The sequence below is a fragment of the Episyrphus balteatus genome, chromosome 1, assembly GCF_945859705.1.
Source record: "Episyrphus balteatus chromosome 1, idEpiBalt1.1, whole genome shotgun sequence".
Lineage (NCBI taxonomy): Eukaryota > Metazoa > Arthropoda > Insecta > Diptera > Syrphidae > Episyrphus > Episyrphus balteatus.
This window is the reverse complement of record NC_079134.1, coordinates 17,004,627-17,016,964: the sequence shown is the minus strand read 5'-3', so window position 1 is coordinate 17,016,964 and position 12,338 is coordinate 17,004,627. Positions and strand designations below refer to the sequence as shown.

Here is a 12,338-nt window from a genome sequence, read left to right as displayed (position 1 = left end):
CCTTTATTTTCACCTTTACAAATTTTATTCACCCTATTGTCGATTTTTTTTTACGGGTAGCTGCACAATTTGCCGCACGACTTGGGTATTAAGTCCCCGTAGCTTACGTTTACACGAGTTCAAAAGCTTGCCCGCACGCCAAAAATCGACTTTCGAATTGTTGGAATTAATATTTACGAGTAGCAATTAAAAAATCCTACTCTTGGAATTTGAGAAGCATAATTATTTGTATTAAAAAAAATAGACACTCGGGTGTATACTTGTTTTTTTTTTTTTTAAGTGTATCATTGAACATTGAAAACGTGATGATATACTTTTTTTCAAATTTGTAATGTTTTAATGTTGTAATATAAACAAATTACGATAACTTCACTTGAGTAGTTGTTAACAAAATTGAGGGAAAAGCTGTGTTTGTAATAGGTTAAAGCCAAGGTTCTCTAGAAGAATAAATCATATATTTATTAGTTTTTTTTACAAACAATCTAAAACAAATAAATAGTGCGTTTCTTTGTTATTTTGTTGTTGAATTTTATTTTCAAAACAGTGATAACAACTCAGTATTATATTGATCAATATCAATTTATTGAATAAAATAATATTTATTTAACACTTCTACGTCTTAAAATTTTGATAAAAAAAAACTAATAATTTTTTTTTTCTTTTATTATTACAGGAACAGTATTTAAGGCACACAAATTGATATTGGCAGCATGTTCCAAAAAATTTGCAGAACTTTTCGAAACAACACCTACAAATGGACAATGCGTTGTTATATTGGAAGCCACATCACCAGATAATATGGCTGCATTATTGGAATTTATGTACAAAGGTGAAGTGCATGTATCACAAGAGGCTCTAAATAGTTTTCTAAAATCAGCGGAAAATTTACAAGTAAGTTTGTATATTTTTCATTTTGGCTATTTTTGAATGGAGTCTAAATTTTGTTCTTGTTTGATTCAAAAGGTCAAAGGTCTTTCAACAGAACATGGTAGATTAGCTGCAGCACAAGCACAACAGCACGAAACCCCACCACCAGAATCTCCATCAGGAAGACGAAATAATCGCAACAGTATAAGTGGGAATGGTGGAAATAATGGTGGTGGAGTTGGTGGCAATGGCGGTGGAGGAGGTGGCGGCGGTGGTGGAGGGAATTCGGGTGGAAATAATAACAACTCAGGTGGCCCATTAGGATTGGGAATTTTAAAACAAGAATGTGACTCCCTAATGCACCCGAGCAGCTCAACTTTAGGCGGAATTCCACCCTATATGCCACAAATGTACAGACCGATATCCTTTGAACCACCACGAAAACGTGCCCTCCGCAGTCCATATGCTGAGCAAGAGATCCGCGGAAGTGTGCTACGAGATGGTTCGAAGAATAGTTCAGATAGTGCAAGTCCCAATAGCAAGCCCTACAGACCTTTAAGCAGTGCATCATCAACAGCACCAACGGAGGCGGACACAATGCAATCAGAGCGAGCTTCACCTGAGTCAAGGTAAACGGATATCATTGATTTAATACATTTTTTTGTAAAACAGAATACAATTTTTTTTTTTGTTTTGTTTTTTTAAATCTTTTCTAGTCGATATGAAAATCACAGTCCAAGTACAACAGCCGGAAATGGTAATGCGCCCAGCAGTGCTGGAGCCTGCTTAGACCGGCCGGTAAAAACTGAACGCAATAATGGCAGTACAAATGAGGCTAACGAGGACGAAAAGGATGATCGTGAATCAAATGATGTAAGGATAGATTGCGAAAGTACTACGAATACGAGTTGTTTTGCGTTGAAGGTATCTTGTTTATTTTTTTTTTAAGTTTTTTTGAATCTTATATCAAATATAGCTATAAATATTAATGAATTTATAAATCTTTTCGGCATACTTTCTATCCTCAAGTTTTGTGTTTTTGTGAATGTGTTTATGTAAAAAAAAAAATTAATTAAAAACAACCTTTCGAACGTTCAAAGACATCTTTAACGCAAAACTTTTCAAAATCACAATTGAAATTATATGGTTTATTTGAACTTATTTTAATTTTTAATTTTTGTACAAAATATTAAAATTTTATCTTGAATGTTAATTGATTAAATTAGAACGGTGCTGAGGACTTACGCGTGAAAATGGAAAATACAAGTTATTCACCGCCACCACCACCAACATCGAATACAACGCCAACAACACCAACTGCTATTCTGGATTTAAAGAATGCTACGGATAGTGCATTGGCTGGTGGACTTGCTGCTTCGATAGCTCCTGCTGATATGTTGAACGTTTGGAATGCTACAAAACTGAATAACAAAAATAGTGGAATGGTTAATACAGCTGATGGTGAGTCTAGAATTTTGAAATGGCAGAACATAAAGAAAGAAATGAAACTAGATAATAATGTGTCTTAAAGTTGAATAAGGTTGAAGATATTTTACATTAGATTAGTTAAAAGGTTTTTAAACGAGTTTTCTACGGTTGGATAATTATGAACCTCATTGATTTATGGAGAAACTCTTTTTGAACTAAATCAGTTAAATTGTTTGAATAAAAAAAATCAAGATCCCGAGCTTGAATCTCCAATAAAATACAATAACTGTAATTCCAAGGACTGAGTCTAAAAATTAATATGAAATTTAAGACTACTGCAATCTACAAAAAAAATTGTAGAGAATTTAAAGCTTCAGAAAAAAGATCATTATAAGAAAATTAAGAAAGAAATTTGGGGACAGAACCGAACCTTGAGGTACACCATTGAGGTACACCATAATTAATATTGATAAGTTAATAAAGGGTTCACTTAACTACAGGACTCTACTATGGAGTCACATCCGGCTTTCGTTCACAGAGTCACCTTACGCCGAAAAGCTTGGTCGCACGGTAAAACTCGACTCATGAAACGGTGTCATTAATGTTCAGGAGTAGCAATCAAAAAATTCTACTTTTTGATTTTTAAAAGCTTAGTTATTTGTATTTAAACGGATTGGGCACTCGGGCGTATACTTGTTTTTTTTTTTTTTAATTTTTTTTTTAAGCTTAGCATTGAACTTTGAAAACGTGATTATATACATTGCGAGAAATCAAAAACGGTAAAAACTCGAGACTGAAAATGTTCAGCAACAAATGAGAGGCCATGAGAAGAAGATAACGTTTTTACATTTTAAATATTTTTCAAAATGTTTCTTGTAAAATTTCGTGAAAAGTTAAAAAAAAAAAAACTTATATTACTATCAACTTTTGGACACATTATTTACATAGGAATAATCTTTAAATAAAAAAATAAAATAGTTTAAATTTGTATAACTAAATATCAAGCTTATTAAAAATATATTTTCTTTATTAATTTGATCAATTTTTTTATTTAAACCTCAACCTCAAATCATTGGCAATTAATTAAGTTATTATTTCTAAAACAACAAAATCCCCCCTCCATCCACCTACAGGAAAAAAACTTAAGTGCCTGTACTGTGATCGTTTATATGGATATGAAACAAATTTGCGCGCACACATCCGGCAACGTCATCAAGGTATACGAGTTCCATGTCCATTTTGTTCGAGAACATTTACCCGCAACAATACAGTTCGGCGACATATTGCACGTGAACATAAACAGGAAATTGGTATTGATCATGTCCCGCAACCGAATCATACGCAATAGGCAACGGGTCAACCTTTGGGTTTAAGTAAAAAGGCACAACGTAAACTCCTCAAAGGACAACAACAAAGTTAAATTTACAACCAAACAAATGAATCCTGTGACATGTTTCTTAGAAAAACAAAAAAAATGCAATAGAAACAAACAAGATAAATTAACATCAATATTAATTGATGCCACAACTGCCAACTGATGCTGCTGCTGTTTGAAAAAAAAATCTTGAACATCATGAAAAAAAAAAACGTGTAAATTTAGAAAAAATGAAAAATTTTGTTACCATTTTCCTTCAAAACAAAAAAAATCAAGCCTTCTATATAAATCTGATTATGCATTTCATCGTTTTATAACACAACTTATATGCCTAGTAAAATATTTGTTTTATGATCATATGACTGAAGAATTAAAAAAAAATGCATGAAATGGTTAAAAAAAAATAATTACAACAACAAGAAAATACTGAAAAAAAAACATTCAAGCAATAGAAAATATTTTTTTTTTTGAAGAAATAATAGTTATTGTTACAAATATTATAATTTTTTTTGTTAAAAAATGCAACGCAACCTCTATTGATTTGTTTCCTGTTATTTAAATAAATTATTACTAAACAAGTTAATTCAATTTAAAAATAAAATAAAAATAAAAAAAAATATCCGACTGAAAATAGTTTTCAGGGTGCTATATGGTAAAACAATATATTAAAAAAAATAATAAATAAAATAAAAAAAATTGAATATGAAAAGCAATTAAAACTATTAATTATACTGATTTAAAAAAAACTTTTTTCGTTGTATAGAAAAAATATTTAAGAAAAAAAAAAAACAAATAAAACCAACAATAAATAGTAAAACAGTTGCAATAAAACTATAAAAAAAACCATAAAATAAGAACAACAACCAAAAAAGTCTGAACGTTTTTGACTGGCCACAAACAATCAATATATACAAACAAATCTACTACAATTTTTTTATTAACAGTGTTTTATTTACAACAATGCAATAGAAATAAACAAAATAGTACCTAAAACTTTATTTTCCTCTCTACAATACATATTTAAAGAAATAAAAAATATACAATGATATTTATACATATTTACATGAATGCAAAAAATAGAAAAATAGATACAATAAACAAAACATACCTATATACAAATATATATATATTTTTGTCCTGTTAATATTTTTTTATTAATAAAAAAAAGAAACAAATATTTTTATTTACAATAGTAGAAAATAAAATAGATTATACAAATAAATACAAAAAAAAATAAAAACATATACAATAGAAAAACAAATACAACTAAATAAATCAAAAACCCAATTTAAGTTTATATTTTTCTGTCTCCTAAATCCCACATCACACTTTTATCCTTACCCTTTTCATAGATAAGTCACAGGATAAATCGTAAAATTTTTTTCATTATTTTCAGTTTTTATTTTAAAAAACTAAAAAGTATATTGACATATATATATATATATAAACTGATAAATATAATATATATATATTGACATATGTATTACGAATTTGTATGTATGTTAACCCACCATAAGTGTCATTAATTAAAAAAAGATAAATTTAAAATTACTATAAATTAACAAAGTTTTAAAAATATATATTAACACATACAAACATAATCATCTTTATTAAAATAGAATCTTAATTAACAAAATAGTTTAAAAAATGATGCCAACACCAAATGGCAATCACATTTATTTGGTTTCCTTTTGACATTTGGTGTTTTTTTCGAACTCGAAAATCACTTAGACTTATGATGAGTATGTCCAAATTTATTAATACATTGATGCTTTTGCATCAAAAATAATTCTGGTGCAAAGGCTTTGCGGGTAAGGTAGTGTTTTGATGTCATACAAAATTTTGTGATGCAAAAGCAGTTATGCGTTAACGATTTCGACCTTTATTTTATGTTTTCGAAACTTGGACCGAAAAATCATTATGACTTCTCACAGGAATCATTCTATTCTCAAGACAAGAAAACTTGAACTTTTGAAAAAGTTTTATTTGTATGGTTATGTGGCTTACAACACGACTTTTAAGGCATCGGCCTTTTGAATCGTATCAAAACACGTCTAAAACAACTCGAAGCAAAAATTGGAATTCTTACAAAACATTAACCATGTTAAAGCTTTGATTACTGATGATAACATTTTAAAACAAATAAAATTTTTTTCTTTTAAATATATATTTGACTATCCGACCTAAGACTCTCTAAAACCATAAGCCAAAACAGTTGTTTTTTTTTCCTAAGTCAATAAATTCTTCATCATTCCTAAAACACACACAAACATAAACCACACAAAACCAAATCAATAAAACTATAATAATAAAACAAAACCATATATCATTAAAAAAAAAATAAACACAAAAGTTAAAAATAGTGAAAACAGTACCTGCAATATAATATTTAAATATTTATCTCTAACTTACACATTTAATAATAAAGATATATATATTTTTTTATTTAGCTATAGAAAATATAAAAAAACGAGTTATAACTTAACAACAAACATATTTGATTTTTTTTTTTTAATTAAAAACAAGCTTTTTTTCAAACAATACAATTTTAACAAATTCATTATTCTGTATTTCCTTTTTCCTTCTTCTTCTCTCAAATCTCATTTTTGAGCTGTATCCTTTTCTTTCATTCTTTTTTTGTAATTGACTTTTTTAATTAATTTTGATTAAAGTTAAAAGATAATGCATTTAAAAAAATAAATACAGAAACAGGTGCCTCAATTTAACATATATATTTACATTTAAACTAAAAAAAAAGTGAAATAATAAAATAGACAAATATTAAAACAGGATAAAAAACGAAACGAAAAGTATTGAATATATATATAGAAACAAAAATCTAATTCAATTACACTATTCAGCCTCCCCTCAACCAAACAATAGTTCAACCTTTCAAAAACGTTCCGAATTTTCAACAACCAGAAAATAAAAATAGCCATTTTTTTGTTCATAAATTTACTGAAAATAACAAAAGATATTATCAAAATTACACCTTTGAAACAATTTTTCAGGACAAACCATAAAATTAAAAAAAAATTCAAAATTTCAAATTTGGTTAATTTATTCAGCTTAAATATTTTATTTTCAATTGGAATATTTTATTAAAAGAAAAAGGTTGCAAACAAATCACACAAAACAAAACACAAAATGTATAAATTGCAATAGTGAATGTTGTAAAGAAAAAAAAAATAATAATTAAATAATTTAAAGTAAAAAAAAAAATAGTTAAAAATATACGCAAATAGTTGATATTTTTTTAAGTTTCTGAAACCATAAGCCTTTTTAAGAAGAAAAAATAAAAAATAATTGTAAACAAAAAATACTGAAACAACCGAATACAATAGAAATTGATAACGGATGTTTCTCAATTAATTAAATAATGAAAAAAAAAAATAATAATATAATACAGGGTGATACAAACAAAAAACTATAGAAAACAATAGATACAGTGTTATTATTATTTTTTTTTAGACAAAATATTAATTTAATTTTTTTCAAATACCATTTACTTACAGTTGAATTTAAAAAAATACTAAATAAAAATCAGTAAAAAAAATTAAAAGTTTTAAAGTGTTAAAAATACAGTTGAAACATTTAAATTTAATAGAACACACACATAACCAACCCCAGTTTATTTCTGTGATCAGCTCGTCAAGGAATATTTTTCAATGAAAACAATTTCCTTACGAGCAAACCATACCATAATTATATACTAACTTAAAGATTTATATAAATATATATATGAATAATTATTAAACTTATTAAAAAATAAAAAACTAAATTGATTTCACAATCAATAAACAAAAAATAAATAAATAATTATTTTTTAACTTTATTTTGTATAACAAAATAGAAAAAACATTAACAAAAAAGGGTGTAAACCAAAGAAATGAGAGTTAATTTGAGCATGAAATTTATTAGAATTGTAATTATATTGGAGAAGGACTAAATTTAGTCCTTATATTTGTGCCTAAATTAGTTTTTCGCTTCGAATTCTTTATTTTTACACATTCACATTGCGTAGCAAGGAGTCTGAATTACATTTTTATTTATTTGCGTTTTGTGAATGTGAAGATGAGAACAAAGTAGTTTTTGGTTTACTTCCCTTAAATGTTATTTTTTTTTTCAAACTCTTTTTTCTTTTTTTTATAATTTTATTATTACTACTATTACTACAGATTACTAACAAGAACGATCATACAATAGGAACTCATATACCTCAGCTTTATAATACTTTCTTTATGTTGTTCAATATACACACAAACAGAAAAAAAAAAGTTATTTAATTTTTGAAATAAATCAAATCATTTCAATTTTAACTGACAAAAGACAGAACTGCAATAGTAACTAAACTACCTCAATAGCCAATAGGAATTCTGTTTTTAATTTTTTTGTTTTAATTAATTAATTAATTAAATTAAAATTGAATATTCATATAACTATTTATTTTTATTTTTTATTTTAATAAACAAAACTTAAACATTTAGTTTTGTCAAAACAAAACAAATAAATATAATTTTTGCGTAAGTAATCAATTTAAATAAAAAACAAAATTAATTAATTTTTGGATTAAAAATCCAATAAAAATCCAATTACAACAATGACAGCACATAACTACTCAACTATAAGTAAAATGGTGACAAAAAAAAATAAATAAAAGGAAAAGAAATGCAAAATATTTCAAAAACAAAAAAACTTGTATATATAAAAATGTGAACCAAAACAAAAAGAAAAATAATTTTTTACATTTAGGCAACTACTCTTTCCCATGTTTTTTAAGTAAACAACAACAAAAAGTAAATTACCTGATGGTAAAATTTCTATCAATAAGATTTCCCGTTTTGTTTTAATTTAAAAAAATATATTAATGTAACATTAAATTAAAAAAAAAAAAAAAGTAAATAACAATTTTCGTAGAATTCACGTACATTATTATTATTAAAAATTTAGGCTACAAAAAATATTTACAAAACTTATGTAAAAGTAAAAAATGAATTAAAGAAAAATAAAAATATGTTTGGATATACGATTAAAAACTAAAAATTATCTTCAAAAGAAATTTAACAAAAAAAAAAAAAACCTACGAAATTTATTAATCTAAAAAAATGTAAAACCTTTTTAAAAATTTAACTTTAGACTAAAACATAAAACTTTGGGTAAATATGTAAAAAAAAAAACATTCATTAAACAATTTTTAGATAGGTTTTTGTAAATATTCACAAAATTAATTTAAACTATTAAAAAATAATGAAAAAAAATTGTAAAATTAATATTAAATTCAAAATTTCTGATGGGAAAATATTATTCATAAATTTAAAAAAAAAAATTAAAAATTTTGTAGTTTGGTAAATGTATACAGATGAGTTTTCATTTTTGGGAAATTAAACCCAAAAAGAAGATGATTTCATTGCTGTATATAATACAAAGAAATTATTAACAAAAAAAAATACAAATTTAACATCCTTAAAGAATATATTATACGACTCACATTTTCAATACTTAATGGTTATGCAAAACCTTAAATATTCACATATTTTCCAAAGGAGCTAAAAAATATATATATACAAACCGTCAAAAGAAAACAAACAATTTGATAGAGAAATTTTATAATTTTTGGATTTTATATAAAACAAAAAAAAATTATTCAAAATTTAAAAGAAATATAGCCCAAAATAAATAAAAAAAAAACCACAAACGAACTTAAGGTTACAAAATAAAAATAAAAGAATATAATAACCAAATTGAAAATTTAGGCATAAAATGTATAGGACACAAAATTGTAATTAAAATTTAAAATACAAATTTAAAACAAAAAAAAAATATTAAGAAAAAAACAAAAATAAATGTGAAAATTTAGGCAAAATTTAATGCAAAACAAAAAAAAAAATAAGATTCTTTAAAATGTAAGCCACTTACGTATACCTTACCCTAAAAATATATTTAAAAATAAAAATAATTTCTTTGTAAAAACAAAATTTAAGTAATTGTTTACAAACAATGAAAGATGTCGCCATTTTGCATTTATATATAAGAAGAAAACAAACAAAAAACATAAACGAAAAGAACAGGAAAAGAAATATTAAAAATATTTCATGATACAATTTAATTATTAAAACAATAATTTGTAATTTTTTGTTTTTAAATTAAGTATTTTTGTTTCCTGTACAAAAACTTTTTTGTTTTTTAATTTTTATTCAATAATAATTTAATGAAAAAAAAAATATTTTGTATATTTCATATGCACAGACGCTTTATAAAATCTAAGTTGTTAAGAATATAAATATATATTTTCCTGTGAACTAAGAACGTACGTGTAAAAAATAAATAAAAAAAAAGAAAAACAAAAAATTGAGAACGCAATTATTATGGTTCTGTATAGATTTTTATTGTTTATTTTATGTGTTAGATTATTTTTTAAAAATAATATTTAATATGAGTATAATTTAAAATAAAGGAATGTACTTATTTTCTTATACTTCTTTCATTATAATATTTTTAATTTTTTTAATTAAATCATTATTGTATATTGAAACAGAAACGAATTGCCCCTTTACCTATAAAAAAATAACTAAAAAAAACCCAACTAGTCAGATGTGCAACACACTCAGGTACAATAGAATGTAAAGTAAAAAGAAAAACAAGTATACTTCTGAAAATACAAAAAAGTAGAACCTAAAAAAAACTATATTAATAGATGCTGTCCAATTTTATTTTGTTCTTAAGTTAAATGTAAAAAAAAAAATGTTGTTATGCAACGAAAACACAAAATTACCTCTTTTTTTTTTGTTTTATTTAGAAAACATGTTTTCTATTAATTTGTAAAATAAAATGTAATAAATGTTTTTGTTTGGCTTTGTTTTTTTCCAAATTCTTATTTTTTTTTTATTAAAAGTTTCAGTTTTTTTTTAATTCAGAAATTAAAAATTATTCATTATCTACATTAAAGAAAATAGTTTTTTAAATTTTTGTTTTTGTATAAGTGAAAATGCGTTCTCACAAAATATTACACAAACATACACACACATATTTTTATAAAAAAATTTAAAAAAAATAATAATGATTGTAAATTTTTTTTTTTCATTTTTCGAAAATGTTTAAAACAATTTCGTTAATTTTGTTTTTAAGTTTTATATATTTTTTTTTTAATGTTCTGATGCGATTTTAATTTAAGCTTTAGAAATTTTTTTGTTGTAGTTATTACATTGGAAGAAAAAAAATTCTATATTTTGTTCAGTTATAAACTGTTTTATTTTTATTATTATTATTATAATTGATTTATACATAACATACAAATATAATTATTATGAATAATATATATTTAAAATATATATTGTGAATTGTGGATGAAAAATAAAATGTTTTCGATTTGGAAATTAATTTTTTTGTTTTGTTTTTTCTTTTATTTTAGTTTTTATTTGATTTTGATTTGCATGATTTTTAATTTTTCATTGGTTGGTTATTATATGATTTCTGAATTCAAATGCTCTGAATGAAAAAAAATTAAATGAATTGTTGTCAGCGTTTTTGTGTTGTTTGTCTGCAACCAACGATAATTTCACGTTCAGGTGTCAAATTTTGCCATTTAATGGTAGTTGGCGTACCAAGAAAACGCATCCTTTTCCGGTTTATTTTTGTTGTTCTGCCGTCGCGACGTTGGTCTGGGAGATGATTAAGCAATGATTACTAATTCTTATGTTTGCGTTTTAAAAAAAAAAAAAAAACATATGAAAGAAATACGTTTAGGATTTGGCCCTTATTTTATTGGCAACTACAGCTTGCAAAGCGTGTCGTTCAACAATTGGGGCGCATTGTTTTCACAGGGTTAGGTACTTGCTGTAAATACATAATGCTGTAGTTACTTTCTAGTTCTCTTTGTTTTAAACTATGTAGAAGAGTTTATATACGTAATGACTGAATTTTTGTAACGGATGAGATGGCACTGTAAGTAACGGTAATAAATTATCAGCCTTCTGAAATAATTGTTCTTCGAACATTATTATTTGTTAAACTATTTTGTTATATGTATAAAGTCTTATTTTTTGTATTTGTTTAACTCTGAGTTTAATTTTCTTTATTTTTTTTTTATTTTTTTCTATATTTTAATTCTTTCCATTAATGTATGTTTGGTTTTAATTTTGATAATAAACCATCTTAAAAAATATTTATTGTATGTTCTTAATCACAAGGAAAATATTTATAAAAAAAAAAACAATAACCCTTTCACTTCACCGTTAAAAAAAATTTTATTTCAAAATAAAAAGCTAAAATACGTATACTAGAACTTATAAAAACAAAAACAACAAATGTATATAAACGACAAGAAAAAATAAAAAACAAAAATTTAGGCTTAAACAGTCCAAACAGTTCAGAACAATATTAAACTCATGGCAAAAACAAACAAAAAAAATTAAAATTAACCTTTTTTATTTTATAAAATTTATTATTTCCTCTTTTTAAATATATTTTTTGATAAATGCTTCTTTAATACAAAAATATTGGAATAAATCCTTAGTCAAAAATAATCTAACAATGGAATTGTTTGTAAATTGATGTTGGATAAGACATTAAAAAAATTAAAAAAAAAAATTTAAGTAAAAAATAAATGTTTGTAATATATGCAAAAATAACCATCATTCAATGGAGAAAAAAAAAAACAACAAGTAAAAAA

The 12,338-nt window shown here is 24.5% G+C and overlaps 1 protein-coding gene across 4 annotated transcripts in view; it reads left to right on the top strand.

Moving 5' to 3' along the window:
• The window catches only part of LOC129921255 (zinc finger protein chinmo), a 79,500-nt gene extending 75,275 nt beyond the window's left edge, over positions 1-4,225 (top strand). The window contains exons 3-7 of one of the 4 annotated variants that reach the window (XM_056002994.1): positions 674-891; positions 964-1,496; positions 1,584-1,791; positions 2,094-2,328; positions 3,384-4,225. In XM_056002994.1, coding sequence (XP_055858969.1) covers positions 674-891; positions 964-1,496; positions 1,584-1,791; positions 2,094-2,328; positions 3,384-3,643 — 1,454 coding nt within the window. In that variant the 3' untranslated portion in view covers positions 3,644-4,225. The remainder of the gene's footprint in view (positions 1-673; positions 892-963; positions 1,497-1,583; positions 1,792-2,093; positions 2,329-3,383) is intronic. The other 3 variants (XM_056002996.1, XM_056002995.1, XM_056002997.1) reach the window with 3 other exon arrangements.
• Positions 4,226-12,338: the final 8,113 nt, after the last annotated feature.